The following is an 18221-nucleotide window of genomic DNA, read 5'->3' as shown; positions in this document are numbered from 1 at the left end:
TTTTTTTTGGGAGACAGATTTCTGCTTCTGCTTCTGCACGGCCAGAGAAGGGAATTTTCTTCTTCTTTCTTCTTCATAACTTTTATGTTTAATCTTTTATATTTCTAGAGAATTATGAAGCCAACTATGCTTGTCTTAGTTTTTATTTCTGATTCAAAGATATTTTCCGGTATTTCGATTTATCACTGTGAGGTTATGTGTTTAAATTGATGTTTTTGTTTATTTCTAGTATTTGTTAATTTATGATTTATTTCATGAAAGTTGTGGGTCGATTAATATGACAAATTAATTTGATTTATGATTTTCTATTGCTAACCATGAGTTCAGTGATCCGTAATTGTCATGAATGATTGGTACTTGGGTAGCGATAGATTATGTGTGTTGTGCTATCATAGCATGTTTAATCTAAATAAATCAACGAAACTAGATTTAACAATTGCAGCTATCTCGATTGTTAGATTTTAGGATTAACTGTTTTCACAAATCGAAAAGCTATTTTTAATCAATATGGAACGCTATCGTGCCCAGTTGGTTATTGATAAGTTTTGATTGGATGCTGGGTTTGGTCAATTAAAATAGGAGAACACAAAAATCTTAGTGGATATCCCTATGATTTTAAGGTTAATTGCTAGAACTGCATGAATAAATTATTTGTTAGCCAATGACCAGTGATATAATTGAAATACTGAAATTCCTTGAATCAGAGTTTGGTAAAATATTTGAATTTCTCATTTAATTATTTGTTCATCTCATTTAGTTAATTATTGCATTAGTCTTATTTTTTATTTTATTTCTGAAACCAAAAAACCCCCCTTTTATTTAAATTTACTTGAAAGAAATAAATATCTGTTCCCCGTGGATTCGACCCACTCACTACTACACTCGTTTTTGTTAAGGAGTAGGTATTTTAAGTTTGTTGGCTGACGACAGGCCTATCACATATTCTCGAAAAATTTAAATTTTGGTTCAATAATATATAGTTCTAAATTGAAAAATTAATATGTTTGAACTTATCAGTTTGGTTCAATATTTTGGTACTTTAAATTATTTAAATACTTGTTTATGAATGCATGTTTAATGAAAAAGTTGAAAATACAAAGTGATTTTAATAAAATAATGATAACAGGATAAAATAATAATATTTTTTAGAAAATAATTAATTAATGATAATACATTTAAAATAGAAAATAAAAAGTAATTAAACAAAAAATATTTGCTAAATATTTATAATTGGATTTTATTAAAAATCGTGTATTATGGGTTGAATAGATTTAAAAATTATTTTCACAGGGGTCAAATATGCATTTTTAATATTTCACAGGGGTATTTTGGTGCAAAAAAAAAAAAATCAAAATCTTTGCCCAGTCGCATGAGGGGCGCGTGCGCAACAATCAATCATCTAAAGGGGCGAGTGTGTTAATTTTTTAAAAGGTCAGGGTAGAAGATGCCTATAAAAATTTCATAGGAAAAAAATATATATTTTTAATATTTCACAGGAGTTGTTGGTGCAAATAACTCATTTATGTTTGAATCTAAGAACTGACAGGTAATTTACGGTTAAAATAAACCGTGTGAAATACAACACAGTTGACAGTACAATATAATATACACATAATGTGACGTGTAATTGAAGCAGACATTTGATTGGAATTATGTAAATTACTGCACAAAACTCAACACACACTCCACGCGTTTTCAACGCGTTAATCGCTCCTCTTTAAATTAAATCTCTACAAGCAGACGGAAAAAAACTCCTCTCCTTTCCTCTCCTCTTCAACCTTTAAGTTTCCAAGATTTCTCCTGCATAGCCTCGTCTCCCTGTTCAGTAGTGATGGACCAGAAGAATCAAGATCAAAGGAAAAAGCCATTAACCCAGGAAGAAGAAGTGGAGCAAGTATTCAAAAAATTCGACACCAACGGCGACGGCCGAATCTCGTTAACGGAGCTCTCCGCCGTGCTCAACGCCCTGGGATCCGCGACCGGAGAGGAGGAGGTGGCGAGCATCATGACGGAGCTGGACGTGGACGGAGACGGGTCGATCGACTTGAAGGAGTTCAAGGCCTTCCACTGCGGCGGAGGGGACAAGAACAAGGAGCTCAAGGAGGCGTTCGACTTGTACGACAAAGACAAGAACGGCAAGATCTCCGCCTCCGAGCTTTACTCCGTTCTCAAGAGTCTGGGAGAGAAGTGCTCTCTCATAGACTGCCGCCGAATGATCAGCAACGTCGACGTCGACGGAGATGGCTGCGTCAATTTCGACGAGTTTAAGAAGATGATGACGTAGCTAGGTGAAGTGATCTCCGATCCTTAATTATTATTATTATTATAAAATATTATTATTGTATTCACATGACTTTAACAATCACTCCTCTCCTATCCTATGTAATTTGCAAACTCTACTAGCTTCAACTTTCCATACCACTGCATGCCATGCCCATATATGGGTTAATTAATTTCTTGCTATATATATATATATATATGAAGTGAAAGGTTGAAGGGAAAAATAGTAATTTTTTTTTTGCAGTAAACATAGGAAGTGGAAATATGACAACTGAAAAGTAATTTTTTTTTTTCCATTTAAGGTACATAAAGTTTAATACAAGTAGTAGTATGTATGGTCATATTAAATTGAGATGTGGATTGAGCATGACCACTGGAACGCGTTTCATCATTAGTATTGTGAGGATCAGGATGATCCTAGTGAATCTTGGGATCATTTAGGCCACCCAACATTCTGATCCCAGCACAATTATATTCCTTTTTCAACGATAAATAATCTTATTAAATAAGGAAATATTTTTATTTTTGATAATGTGCAAAAATAATTACGAAAACTTTGGCAAACTAAACAACGTTTCATTTAATCCAGCGTTCATGAAAACTTTCATTTCAATTTACATTCGGTTCTCACTAAGTATTCATTAATATTGTCAGTGATTGCCTACGGCATTGACAAATTAATTTTTATAGATAATTATATATAATCATGCAATATATGCATGAAATCGAAAGTTTTGTTTCAATTACATGACAATTGGCAAATATTATCACCAAGTAATATGTATTTTGAAGTCCATCTCCTGATGTTTATCTTTTTCCGACATTAATCTTCAGCAAATAAATGAAAGACAAAAGAAACTAACTAAAACTACAAAAGATCTAAAATTAGAATAAATATTTATTAATAGATTTTTAAAAAATTCAACCTAATGAATGGGGAGTGGTTTTGACATCTTAATTCCATGCCTCAGCTGTCTCGCCCGTCCCATGGAGACTACTTACCGAATGCCTCTTCAACCGTTTTAGTCAAAAGTGGTGAGGCCGAGGACTGCAATTTAGAACGCTGTTTTTGACCCATCATCAAAATTTTTTTTTTTTAAAAAAATAATTATAATAAACATGATTAAAATATTTTTGTGGACAATGCAAAATGTAGACATATCACATATGTTCGTTTCCTTTTAAAAACGATTAATGTTCGAGCATTTCAGTTTCGAATGTTATTGTTTTGAATATTTCTTTGAAATACCTCTCTGGATAACTATCACAATCATCCAGACATGGATGTGGAATATCTTGGAAACATAACAACTCTCTCGATCTGTCGGTCACTGTGACTCATGATGTTCAATCGTCCACAAAACTAGGGCTTAGCGACCCTACTAAACATGGATATCTTGAAGGAGATTCGGCTCGTGATGCATGGACATGCAACACATGAACATTAATACATTCATATCATGACAGATAAAATGCAACACATAAGAATGCATACTCGGCTGAATTTCTCAATCAGTACTTACGTACCTCTATAGGTCAAGTCTAGGTGAACAGTTTATTATCCAAGCCTATAATCAAATGTATACTGAATCACTTATTCAATTCTAAGAGCCTTAACTAAGCTAATAGATATTCCTAAACTTATCAAGGATATCAGAGTATTACCTCCCACCGTCACTAGCCCACTGATGGCGATGACATCAAACTCTAGGCACAACTTCACTATGATCTCGGTAGCGCTTCGCTATCCCCCGTCCCTCGATACGATGCCTAAAATCCTATAATATAGACTTAAAAGAGAGAGGAATTTTGGAATTGACAATCTAAAATGGCTGCCTCGGCCACTATTTATAGACATGAATTTGGAAGTTTCGATCTTCCAATCGGACCTTCCGTATGGGTTTGGAGCTTTCGATCGCAACATCGAACCTTCCATTTTGCGCGTATCGTACATGTGTCCAGTGATTGGACAACTCATGTGGCAGACTGAGTTTAGAGCTTTCGATCTGGGTGGGGTTCGGAGCTTCCTAACTAGTTCGAGTCAAATCACCAATCAGAAACCCATACCTTTTCTGTCTGAGGGAGTTCGGACGTTTCGATCTCAAGTTCAGATCTTTCGAACACCACCCTTGCCCTCCGAACTAGTTGGATCTTCCGAACTTTCCATGATATAATTCGGACTTTACGAACTACTCGGACCCTTAATGTCCTTCGGGCAATTTTCAAACGTCATGAATCCGATTTTCTAATTGTTTTCCTCAAATAAGGGCTCTTTAATCATTTTTTAACCATTTCAACATGCTTAGACAATTTAATAGTTTAATTAGGAATCGAGTTACTATATTGTCCTCACCTTAAAAGATTTCATCCTCAAAATCAGGAAAAATCTTGGAACATCACCATTTATTACAACATAACTGATGTTACAACTGAGGTTTACAACGAAACACAACAAAAGCATTACAATTCAAAATAACTCTGGATGTTCAGTACGCATGGACTCTCTAGCTCTCAAATGGCTTCTTCGGTTCCTCGATGCTGCCACTGGACTAGAACAAGAGGAATAGTCATTGGATTTCCAAAATGCGAATTGGTTTCTCCACATAAGTCAGATCCTCATTAATTCAAACCTCATATGGATGCAAGACGTGAGATCATCTGCCACATACTGCCTCAATAGAGATACGTGAAACATGTCATGAATACTATATAGATAAGGTGGAAAAGCCAGTCGGTAAGCTAAATCTCCAATTTCCAGAATATCAAATGGACCAATGAATCTCGGAGATAGATTCCCTTCGAGACCAAATCTCAGAATTTGGCGAAACGGCGAAACCTTCAGAAATACCTTTTCCCCTGGCTGAAACTGTAGGGGTATATGCTTGGTGTTTGCTTAGCTTGTCTATTGAACCTGTGCAGTCTTGATCCACTTCTTGATCTGATCGACAATATCAACAGCCTGCTGAATCAGTTCTGGTCCTTCCACTTGTTGCTCTCCGAATTTTTCCTAGAACAATGGAGTACGACATCGTCGTCCATAAAGTGCTTCAAGTGGTGCCATACCTACACTGCGGTGATATATGTTGTTTTAGGCAAACTCAATTAGTTGCAAATGGTCTTGCCAAGCCTGACCAAAATCCATGGTACACGTTCTCAAAATATCCTCAAGGGTGCGAATGGTCCTCTCAGACTGACTATCCGTCTCTGGATGATAGGCAGTATTTAGACTCAAAGTATTGTCAAACGCTCACTGAAAACTTCTCCAAAATCTGGAAGTAAATCTGGGTCTCTATCACTGACAATGTTATCTGGTACACCATGGAATCATACTATCTCTTGGATATACAAATGAGTCAAACGATAAAAGGTGTAATCTCGGTTATACGGAAAGAAATATGCTGACTTGGTGATTTTATCTGCCACTACCTAGATGGAATCACAATTCCTATATGAAAATGACAAATGGGTCACAAATTCCATCATGATATGTTCCCATTTCCATTCGGGAATCGGTAGGCTAAGAAGCAAACCTCTAAGTCTCCGATTTTCAGCCTTAACTTGCTGACATACCAAGCACCTAAATACATAATGATAAACATCACGCTTCATGCCTTTCTACCAGAATCGAGTTCTCAGATCCTCATACATTTTCATTCTTCTAGGGTGGATGCTAAGCTTGATCCGATGATCCTGGACTAGAATTTCATCTCTCAATTCAGAATTCACTCGTACTACAATCCTTCCAAAAATACACAAATTTCTGTCTGTCTGAAATGCGAAGCCAAAATTGTTGTATTTGTTAGCTAGTCAAGCTCACTTCTGCACTTTTGGGGTCAGAAAACTGAGCTTCTTTGATCTTAGCATACAAAGTTGATTCGGATAGGATACTAAATACTCGAATAATTTCCATCCCTGTCGGAAATAAAATCCTAACAAACAACATTCCTCGATGGTACAGGTAGTCACACTAGTTTGAAGAGCAGATATCCTCACCTTGCAACTAAGAGCATCTGCTGTGAGATTTGCTTACCCTGGATGATACTTAATATCACAATCATAATCCTTCACTAAATCCATCCATCGCCTTTGGAGCATATTCAATTCTGCTTGAGTAAAGATATACTTTAAGCTCTTGTGATCAGTGTAAATATAAAATCTCTCTCCGTAGAGATGATGTCGCCAAATCTTAAGAGCAAACACGATCGCTGCCAATTTCAGATCATGAACTCGATAGTTCTCTTCGTGTTTCTTCAACTATCTTGATGCATACACAATTAGATGTCCATTCTCCGAAACCTGATGGTATATCTAGTACCGGCGCAGAAATCAAACGCCTACGAAGCTCGTCGAAAATTTCTTCACAATCTGATGACCATTTGAATGGTACCTCCTTACGAGTGATTTGCGTCAAGGGTCTTGCTAACTGAGATAAATTTGCAATAAATTACCGATAATAAACTGCTAGACCTAAAAAACTTCGGATCTCAGCCACCGTCGTTGGATGTTGCCAATTCAGTACAACCTCAATATTGCTTGAATCCACAGAAATTCCTTCACTAGATATAACATGACAATGGAATACCACTTGATCAATACAGAACTCAAACTTAAATTTTCATAGAGCTGATTCTCTCGTAGAGTTTGCAAAACAATTCTCAAATATCTCGCATGATCATTCACGCTGTGCGAGTAGACAAAAATATCATCGACGAAGACTGCAACAAACTTGTCCAAGTAATCCTGGAAGACATGGTTCATCAGATCCATGAATACAACTGGGGCATTCGTCAAATCAAATGACATTACTAAGAACTCATATTGACCATAACTGGCACGAAACATTGTGTTAGGGATGTCTAGATCACGAATCTTCATATGGTGGTAACTGGATCTCATATAAATATTTGAGTAAACAGAAGTACCCCACAACTAATCAAACGAATCATCAATACGGGACAAGTGGTATTTATTCTTAATGATTACCCGGTTCAACTGGCGATAATCGATGCACAGAGGTATAGATCCATCTTTCTTCTTGACAAACAGAACCGGTGCTCCTCATGGATACACACCATGGACGTTATATCAAGCTTGATGCCGAAGTCCACTTCTCTGATCGAAGGAAAACAAGGAATCTCATCAGGGAACACATCAGGAAATTCGTTGATGACCGGTATGTTTTCAATATCCACACTACCAGCGGTTGCATCTACTACGTAGATAAGTTAAGCTTCCTCTCCTTACTCCAAAGCATGACAGGCTCTCAGAGCGGACACCAATGGAATCGGGGGTCGTGCTCCCTCTCCGTATAGAAACCAAATATCACATCTTTTCGGATGAAATGCACAAGTTTCTGATAACAATCGTCTGTCGCTCGGTACAAAGTCAGTACGTTGATACCCAAGATACAATCAAAATCTTCCATGAATAAGATCATCAAATTCTCAATCAAAACATTACCCTCAAATTCCAACGGGCTCCCCACCACAAATCGTTTAGCTAAAGCTGAATGACATGTCGGTGTTGAAACAGAAAGCACAATGTTTAGGGAAACAAAGGGTAAACGGTGACTCTTTACAAAACTGTGTGAAATGAAGGAATAAGATGCATCGGTTGATGTTCCCCCTCAAACTTTTTTTCCTTGATTTTGAAAAACTAGTGAGGATTCAACTAATTTCTTTTGATTCAATTTGCTAATCAATTGTGTCATGAGTTTTGAATCTTCAGTTGACCACTATCTAAGCATTAAGGCCTATGTTCCTTTCTTTAGTTCTTGTTACCTGCAATCACAAATAAAAATATGCTATCGTACCCATATCTATGTGGGTACAAAATTTATTAGTCCTTTAGGAACCCAAGATTTGATCAAATTTACTGGTCGGTCATTGAATATGTCCCACAAGATTGATGATGTCTTGTGTTGTGTGTGTGAATGATGTCTTTGTGATTGATGTATTGGTGTGTATGTCTGATGCATATTGTGTTTCGTGTGTTTTGGAAGTGTCTGTCTAGACTGATATGTCATGTTAGATCTCAAATATCTCTTTTGAACTGGTTTATTTTTTTAATGAGGTGGTCTATGACGTGCCTTCATAGAACTATGTCTTTCTTGACATGTCTTGACCAAATTGGTCTATATTTGGTCTGGTTAGACTTAGAACTCTCTGGTTCTACATATCCCAGGCCTCAATGATAAAGGGTTTTTAGTTGAGATATTTGTTAACTTACATGAACCTTTGGTTCAAGACCTTCATTTATCATGCTGGATTTAACAAATTTCACAAATTTGAAGTTTTTTTTGTCCAGGCATGATTGGGTGCTTGTCTCAGATGTTTTGCAATCATTGTCACCATAGCCGAGACCAGTTTTAGCTCCAACATGCTTATGTGATTCTTGCATTTCAGTCAACAAGGTTGAAGACTTATTTCAAGTTCTTATCAGTTCATTCAGCCTCTGATTTTTCAATTTTAATTGTTGACTTTCCACTTGTAGCTTATCATTTTCAATCTCGAGCTTAGCAATCTCTACCTCTAGACTGATCCTTTCAACTGTCATTTCCCAATTAGGTCCAGTTGAAGTGTTTGGCAGATCTTTTTGTTTTGCTTTACTTTGCTTTGATTTGCTTTTCTTTGCTTTGACTTCCTCAAATTCTAAGAACAATATTTGATACTCATTAACCATATCGTGTATTTATTTGGCTAATTTTTCTTGTGTAAACATATTAAAATAAAAATCAAATATATGTCCATTTGTTGATGATTGATTAAATACTTGTTCACTAGTGGACATCTGATCATCATGAGCCACGAAACAACTATCTTCTTCTTCTTCTTCTTCTTCTTCTTCTTCTTCTTCTTCTTCAGAAGCTTGATGAGCTAACTGAATAGATGGATTCCTCAATAGGAGTAATTGGTTCAGTTGAGCATCGTATGAGTGAGTCAATTGACAGGATTAGTTGACTCATGTTTTCCTCATCATTTAGATTAGAATTGTTTGAGCAGCAGGATTCTTCGAAGGATTCAATTTGCGGATTTCTGTTCTCCTAACTCTTCTTATCTTCATCACCTAGCTTGATTAGCTGCTGCCAAATATTTTTAGCAGTAGAACATGTCTAAATAGTTTTGGCAGTGCAGTTGTCCAGTGTATTATACCAAAAGCTCTTAGAAATTTCTCCAAATCCAATCATTTGAATATGTTCATAAACGAGAAAGAAGACTCGCTCTGATTCCACTTGTTAGGATCTAGAATTCTTGTTTTGGACTTCAAATGGATCCTCGACTGATTGCTATACCAGTTGTGAGTTCAGCTATGGTTGACAATAGTATTTCTCGTGTGTCGATATTAATTGACCAACAATGAATGTGCGAAAATAGGCCAACTAATAGATTGAACAATTATAAAATGTTTTGGATCAATTGAAATAAAATGCTTGACTGAAAGGTAAAGAACACGGTAATTGTTTTTGGATGTTCGAAGACTGAAAACTCCTACTTCACCACTTCTTCCACTTCAGAAGAATTCACTCTACAATATTTGAGTATTACAATAGCTTGCAACACCCCGATCCAAGACTTATCATTGCCTATCTCAAAACTCCTAGACTTAACTTGAGAATTACAGCCCTCGACTGAACTCTCTTACAACAATTGTGTTTGACAGAATATTGTGATCTACACATAATGAGTTTACATCTCGATGAGCCTAGCACAATGATCTTATAATTGATCAAATGTAACTTGAAGTGTGTGCTTTGATCAGTTGCTTCAATGGTTCTTTAAGCTCTTGCTTTAATAATTGAGTACTAGGAGAATGCGAGGGTATGCTTTGTATGTGTGCGAATCATCTCTTTCTCAAATGATCTTCTTCAGCTATTTATAGATTTGGATTGCAATGATCATGATATTCAAAATAGCCGCTCAAATATATAGCAGTTTCTTTGTCTTTTAGCTCCTGACATCCGTACTATGTTCTTGTGGTATCCGCGTTCCCGATAAATTGTACGGATGCTTCCATAAATTTTAGTTGAGCTTAAATCAGTCTCATTCAATTGGTTCAGCCGAGCTCCTCGACTAGTCCAATCATCCTTTCATCCAATTTAGCTTTTGAACTAGTTGGCTAATTGTAGTTGACTTGTCCACTTGAGTGGTTACTGTTTAGTTATGGACAAGTTCAGTCGCCTGATGATTTTTCCTATATTGTTTGTCAACATCAAAATTATGAATGTTCCAACAGAAGATGTAGAATTGTTTAATCCTTCGAACTTTCAGAAACAAGCATCAATTGTTCTTTTCTTTCTACTGATTTTTATTGTTTGTTATGGACTGATTTCGTACTTTCTAAGTTGCAGTATACTGCACATACAACTAAAACGAGATTATCTTCTGATTTTTCAAAACAATCATAAGCACACTTTTCAAAAGAAGAAAGCGATAATCAGAAGTGTTTATTAAACCTTCATTTCTAAACACACCACCAATCCCAACACATATAAGTTGAGAAATTCATTGAAAAAGTAAAATTTATAAACAAACTTTCTATCTTACTTTTATTTTATTCATTCAAGAAATGATTTCATATTTTACAATACATAGAGCCCGTTTGGTATCAAAAGGCAAACAAAAAAAGTGCTTTTTTTTAAAAAATAAAAAAGTGTTTTTCTAAATTATAATGTGTTTGGGTGGGCTTTTTTGTGCTTAAAAATCACTTATTTAAGCTAAGAGCCCGTTTGGTATCAAAAGCCAAACAAGAAAAGTGCTTTTCTAATTTATAATGTGTTTGGGTGGGCTTTTTTGTGCTTAAAAACACTTATTTAATTTAACCTAAATTTAGAGTTTTTTCAAAAGCCCAAGATTAGGAGCCCGTTTGGGAACAGTAGATAGTTTAGAAAAAAAACACTTATATTTTTTTAAAAAAATATTTTTCTTAAAAAGTTATGTATTTAGTTACAATAGTCGTTTTTTTAAAAAACACTTATTTAAGCCCAAAAAAGTTCTTTTTTAAAAGCCAGAAATTTTGGCTTTTTGGCTTTTGCTTATGTTTTAATTTAAAAAATCACATTTTTAACATTTATCCAAACACTAAAACTCATTTTGCTTTTTTTTAATAAATAAAATCACTTTAAAAAGCTGGACGTATTTTAGCCAATAACTTTTGTATCCAAAAGAGCTCTAAAGCTTAAAAAAAATACTTTTTTTTAAAACATCTGTGGATACCAAACGGTCTCTTAGATCTCTTTCAAAAGACCAAGATTAGAACTAAAAAAAACACTTTTTTTTTTTAAAAAAAAATCTGTGGATACCAAACGGGCTCATAGTTAATTGAAGTATATTAGTAAAAATAATAAAATATACTAAATTTATAATTTTACTATATATTGTGATAATTGAAAAAAGAAATAAAGTCTATATATTTTGGATGGATAAGACATTTATTAAATCTCATAATTAATCAATGATTAAATATCAATACTATATAAAAAGTGTGAGACGTAGCTTAGTGATCCAACTTGTGATACAAATTGAATTTTATAAAAATGTCCATATTAAAAACATAATATATCCATAACTACCATATCACGTACAATTTTCAAAATTCCAAATTTAAATGTTAACACACAGAGTCGTCAGACTCAGACACCGACGTCCGCCCCCCAAAAAACCCGCCATTTGGAGGGGCAAATGCCCCACTATCCCGGAGGACTGAAAATTCCCAACCCAATCCAAGATAGGTTTCGGGTTAGGCGGAAAAACCCGTGGGTCGGATCACTAAAATTGAAAATAAATAAAGAAAAATAAAATTCATTCTAATTAATTACAATTTTCATTTCATAAATAAATATTTATAAAAAATATTAATAAATTTATAATTATTGATTTCACACATTTATATTTTATACAAAGTAATTAATATAAAAAAAATCCATAACTTTCATTAAAAGTACATATGTCACTATAAATCTATAATATAATTTTTTCCTTCCTGGCCAGCAGGCCAACCCCAGCTCGCCTCGGGTCGGCTATCGTAGGATCATTTTTAAATAAGTTGAAAATTTTAACTCAATCCACTTAAATTATATGGCAGGATGGACAGACCCGACGAGCCAACCTAAATTGACGGCTCTCTTCACAAATTAACAATAAAAAAATATCACATACTATCCAAACTGTTGGGTTGTGAAATAAAAGCAATCTTGATTTTGATGATAACAAAACTTGTTATTGTGTTTCTAACATATTTACTCTAGTGTGAAGTTGTTAACTCAAGATGGAAGCCAAAACTGAAATTTAGCTTAACTGAATTTTTGGCAAGCTTTAGTGTTTGATGATATCTCACAACTCAGTGATGAAAGTGACTAGGCGCCAAGATGACTGCATAGAAAACTCAATTTGGACATATAGTATTTCATGTTAGTTATGCTAAAGCGGATATTATCTGGATCAAACTTGTAACATCCCAAATTCACCAATCGGAACGTTACTCAAACATACATACTTAAAAATAAAATTTTGGGGAAAAATTAAAAACTTTCACGGAAGCATCAACATCTTTATTAAATATGCGTTTTAAAAAGTGCACAAAATAATGAAAATAACGTTCAAAAGATTTTGCCAAACATGGCCATCAAAAGAAATAATAAAGCTTGTTTCCCCTCATCAACATAAAATGGTTTGAACAACTTTCATTCATAAACCTTTCACACTCATACATCACCCACTGGACCGACCCCTGCCTCTTCTTCATATCCGCTCACATAATCATCAATGAATGCATCAACATCATCATTACCTGCACCATTCAAGTATAGTGAGTCTAAAAGCTCAGCAAGAATAATGAATAAAAAGGATTTCCTAAAAAAATTAAATGAGAAAACATTTCATATACTTTCATTCAAAACTTATCATATATGCATCGATCATAAAACATTTACGGGGTGATGAGGTATGTGAATTGTGGTAACCATAAAAAAGAGCCATTCTTAGATTCCTGTTGTACAACAAGCATATGACATTACGCCCGTAAACTTTCATTCTTTGGATAGCCACTCCGGAGCTCATCCCAAAGTGCATATCCCGTATAACCATCCCGTGAGCCATGTTTGGATAGTCGCTTCGGAACTCATCCCGAAGTGCATACCCCGTATAATCACCACAAGACGCATAAATCATCAAAATATTTTCCATGTACCAAAACATTCATCTTAACATATCATTTCATTTCATCGTAAAATCATCTCGTAAAACTTCTCGTAATGCTAATAATACTTACAAACTTCAAAACATTTCTTGAGAAATTAGTTTTTAACATAAGGTCACATAAACATGCAATACATAACTTGACCGATCCACGTGAGGCATTCCGTCCGTTCCGGAAATTGAAAACTTGAAGCTTTTTCCTAAACATACTTATAATTAATTAAAATACATTAAGATATCCAAAACATGATTTTTAGGACCCAAAAACACGTAGATAGGGGTGGGAAGTGCGAACAGACGGCGCGGGCGCGCAGCCCACACGCAGATCTGCATAACTTCGGCGCCGGCGCGCTGTCGGTATGCAGATTTGCGCTGTTCATGCGCCGCCGCGCTGTTCTTTCACCGTGGGCACGTCGTCGCGACCCTTTCTCCGAAAATTCACTTTTTTCTGCACATTTTTGAAACGCACAATGTTTGGAACACTTTTCTATCAAAATACCTTTCAAAATCATGAAAACTTTTAAAATAACACGCACCAATACACAAATAAATTCAAAAGATCTTTCATCAAAAACCTTCCTTCAAACGTTTGCCCAAAAACTGATTTCTTGCCTTAAAATCATTCAAAACTCAATAAACTTGAACCGAACACATCAGAAATGCTTAACGTATCACAATCAAGCAAAATACTTATGAATTTACCAAGGAATATGCATATATCATCAATCAAAACACCTAGGGTTTTACTTTGAAAATACATATATTCTTGAATGGGTTTCAAAATCAGTAAAAACTTGCCTGGATTCGGTTGTTTGGATTTAACCTGGACTGCAAAACGATCTAGCCTCGATAAACTTGAAAGATTTTCTCCCTATCCTTGATGCAGCCTTTGAAGCGTGTAATAGAGAAAGAGAGGAAAAGAGAACGACGTCCAAAAATTTTGAAAAGAAGGAATAGTGAAATTGTTTTGACGCCTAACTAATTTATGACTAATGGGCTTGAGAGTTGGCCCATTAGTTGCATTTAAACTCTTTAAAAAAAGTTAATTCTCCTTACCACAAAATACACTGCATCAACTTTGTATTTTAAGCATAAAATATTTTTCTTAATTCGTTGCAAAGGCTAGCCTCGTCCCTTTGGTCCAGAATTAAATACCAAACCTAAAAACTTGTGGAATTTTTGGACCTTACAACTCTACCCTCCTTAAAAGAATTTCGTCCTCGAAATTCGACTTACCAAACAGTTCAGGATAGCGTGCTCGCATATCCTGTTTGGTTTCCCTAGTTGCTTCCTCAACCAATTGGTTGCGCCATAAGACTTTTACCATTTGAATCTCTCTGTTCCTTAACCTACGAACTTGTCTATCCAGGATTTGAACATACATCTCTTCGTAGGACAAGTCTGGCGTCCATTCCACTGGCTCGTGCCGAATAACATGAGAAAGATTTGCCACATACTTCCTTAGCATAGAGATATGAAAGACATTGTGCACACCTTCCAAGTTTGGAGGTAGAGCTACTCAGTAAGTTCGAGCCCCAACTTTCTCTAGGATCTCAAAAGGTCCTATATACATTGGACTCAATTCACCCCTCTTTCCAAACCTCATAACTTTTTTGTCGACTTTGAGCTGTCAACATTCTGTCTCTGATCTTTGCTATCACATCTATTGTCTGAGTCACTATCTCTGGCCCCAAAACAGCTCTCTCTCCAACTTCATCCTAGTGTAGGGGAGTTCTGCATCTTCTCCTATACAATGCCTCATACGAAGCCATACCAATAGTTGATTGATAACTATTGTTGTAAGTAAACTCCACTAAAGGCAATTTCGATTCCCAATTTCCACCAAAGTCGATCATGCAAGCCCTCAACATGTCTTCGAGTATCTGGATCACTCGTTTTGGCTGACCACCTGTCTAAGGGTGGAAGGCTGTGCTGAAAGATAAATTCGTTCCCAATCCTCTATGCAAACTTCCCCAAAAGTTCGAGGTGAACTTAGGATCTCTGTCAGACACTATTCTCACTGGAACCCCGTGCAGTTTGACTATTTCTTGAATGTACAGTTCTGCATACTGATTCATTGAGAAGTTATTCCTGACTGGAAGAAAATGAGATGACTTTGTTAACCTGTCAAATATCACCCAAATTGAGTTCATCATTCGCGGTGTAAGAGGCAATCCTTCCACAAAGTCCATCGTAACATATTCCCACTTCCATGTGGGATTGGCAATGGTTTCAAAAGTCCTATCGGCCTCTGATGCTCGATCTTCACCTGCTGACAAGTCAAACATTCACTTACAAATTTTACAAATCCTTCTTCATACCTGGCCACCAATATAAGGATTGCAGGTCCTTATACATCCTCTTACTCCCTGGATGAAGGGAATACAGGATAGTATGGGCTTCAGTCATTACTTCCATTCTTAGTGAGTCTACTGCTTACACCCACATTCTACCTCTGTGATGCACAATGCCGTTTTTGATGGTATACAGTGTACGAACCTTAGCCTCATCTCTATTTCTCCATGCTATCAACTGTTCATCAGAAACTTGGCCTGCTCGAATTCTATCAAGCAAACTAGGTACTAATGTTAATGCCGATAGCGTGCATACCTCCATTGGTTCGAGTACCTCCAAACTCATCCGTTCAAAATCAGCAATCAACTCCTATTGGACTGTCAATTGGTTCAATGTCGCAGACTTGCGACTCAATGCATCTGCTACTACATTAGCCTTACTTGGATGGTAGCTAATGTCACAGTCGTAGTCCTTCACCAATTCCAGCCATCTTCTCTGCCTCATTTTCAACTCCTTCTGAGTGAAGAAGTATTTCAGGTTTTTGTTATCATTGAAAATCTGACACCTCTCTCCATACAAGTAATGTCTCCACAGCTTCAAAGCAAATACAACTGCAGCCAACTCAAGGTCATGAGTCGGGTAGTTCTTCTCATGAATCTTCAGCTGTCGAGATGCATATGATATTACTTTATCATCCTACTTCAAAACAACCCTTAATTCACTCTTAGAAGAATCGGTATAAACCACAAAACGACCCGTGCCTTCTGAAATTTCTAGCACTGGCGCTGACATCAGTCTTTACTTCAATTCTTAAAAGCTCTTCTCACACTGTTCTGATCACACAAACTTCACACCTTTTCGAGTTAAAGAAGTAAGTGGTAGAGCTATCTTGGAGAAATCTTGAATAAATCTCCGGTAGTAACCAGCTAAGCCCAAGAAACTCCGTATTTCTGTAGCAATCTTCGGAGTAACCCAATTTCGAACTGCTTCCACTTTAGACGGATCTATCTCGATTCCCCTAGCTGAAACTATATGACCCAAGAATGCAATTTGCTCAAGCCAAAATTCACACTTACTGAACTTAGCATACAAATGCTTTTCTTTCAAAATCTGCAACACTGTAAACAAGTGCTGACAATGCTCCTCCAGACTGCGAGAGTAGATCAGTATGTCATCTATGAAGACTATGACAAACTGATCCAGGAAAGGTTGAAACACCCTGTTCATAAAGTTCATGAATAGTGCTGGTGTATTAGTCAACCCAAACGGCATTACCAAGAACTCGTAGTGGCCATAGCGAGTCCTAAATGTTGTCTTCTGCACGTCTTCATCCTTCACCTTCAGCTGGTGGTAGCCTGATCGTAGGTCGATTTTTGAGAACACCACCACCCCTTGCAATTTATCGAACATGTTGTTTATTTTGGGCAAGGGATATCTGTTCTTCATTGTAACTCGATTCAGCTCTCTGTAGTCAATGCACAACCTCATTGACCCATATTTCTTCTTAACAAACAACACCGATGCACCCCATGGCGATACACTCGGTCTGATGAACCCCTTATCCAGCAACTCTTGCAACTGATCCTTCAATTCTTTCATCTCATTCGGTGCTAATTTGTAAGGTGCCTTAGAAGCTGGCTTAGTTTCAGGCAACAATTCTATCCCAAATTCGACTTCCCTGACTGGAGGCAATCTCGCAACATCATCGGGAAAGACTTTTGGAAAATCTTTCACTACTTCCACTTCTTCAAGTTTCGGTCGCTGCGCCTCCAGATCACCAGTTAGGCTTGCTTGAAAGCCTGTACACCCATTACTCAATAATTGCCAAGCTGTTCCTGTAGAAATCGTACATGGTGAGATCCTCTTAGATGTAGCACGGAACACAAATGGTTTTCCGATCTGATCTTTCAAAGAGACAGTTTTCCGTTTGCAGTCAATAATAACCTCATGCTGAGCCAACCAGCCCATCCCAAAAATTGCATCAAAATCCACCATATCCAAAACAATAAAATTTGCACCCAAATCTAGGCTCTGCATCTGAATCTTACAATTTCTTACCACACTACTACTTTTCAATTCTTCTCCTGAGGGTAACGACACAAAAAATCCCAAAATAGATTCATCCGGCAAGATCCCCAATTTCATCATAAAACTAACAAACATAAAAGAGTGCGTAGCTCCTATATCTATCAACACGAAAGCAGGTAAATAAAAAATACGGATCATACCTGGGAAAATTGCAGAATCTGGGTCAACCTGATCGTGAGTCATAACAAACACTCTTCTCTTAACAGGCTCCTTTGATTGCGGGCAATTCTTGGCAAAATGACCTGGCTTCTTGCTAAGAAAGCAAGTATTGGTCCCAAGCATGCATTGACCTGAGTGTGACTTCCCACACTTTTGACAGATAGGTACATTCGCCGGCCTTGGAGCTTTGGCGTTCAGATGATTCTG

General features: G+C 36.5%; 1 protein-coding gene across 1 annotated transcript; it reads left to right on the top strand.

The window, feature by feature from the left end:
• The first annotated feature begins 1742 nt into the window (after positions 1-1742).
• On the top strand, positions 1743-2344 carry LOC140891490 (probable calcium-binding protein CML18). Its single transcript, XM_073300006.1, has one exon. It carries the CDS (start codon positions 1832-1834, stop codon positions 2282-2284), a length of 453 nt encoding a protein of 150 aa, XP_073156107.1. The 5' UTR covers positions 1743-1831; the 3' UTR covers positions 2285-2344.
• Positions 2345-18221: the final 15877 nt, after the last annotated feature.

The sequence above is a fragment of the Henckelia pumila genome, chromosome 3 (assembly GCF_033568475.1).
Source record: "Henckelia pumila isolate YLH828 chromosome 3, ASM3356847v2, whole genome shotgun sequence".
NCBI lineage: Eukaryota > Viridiplantae > Streptophyta > Magnoliopsida > Lamiales > Gesneriaceae > Henckelia > Henckelia pumila.
Note: the sequence above shows the minus strand (reverse complement) of the source record. Positions and strands in the feature narration are given on the sequence as shown.

Excerpts from the sequence above, each read along its gene's own strand:
- LOC140891490 (XM_073300006.1), top strand. The coding sequence starts at position 1,832 with ATGGACCAGAAGAATCAAGATCAAAGGAAAAAGCCATTAACCCAGGAA.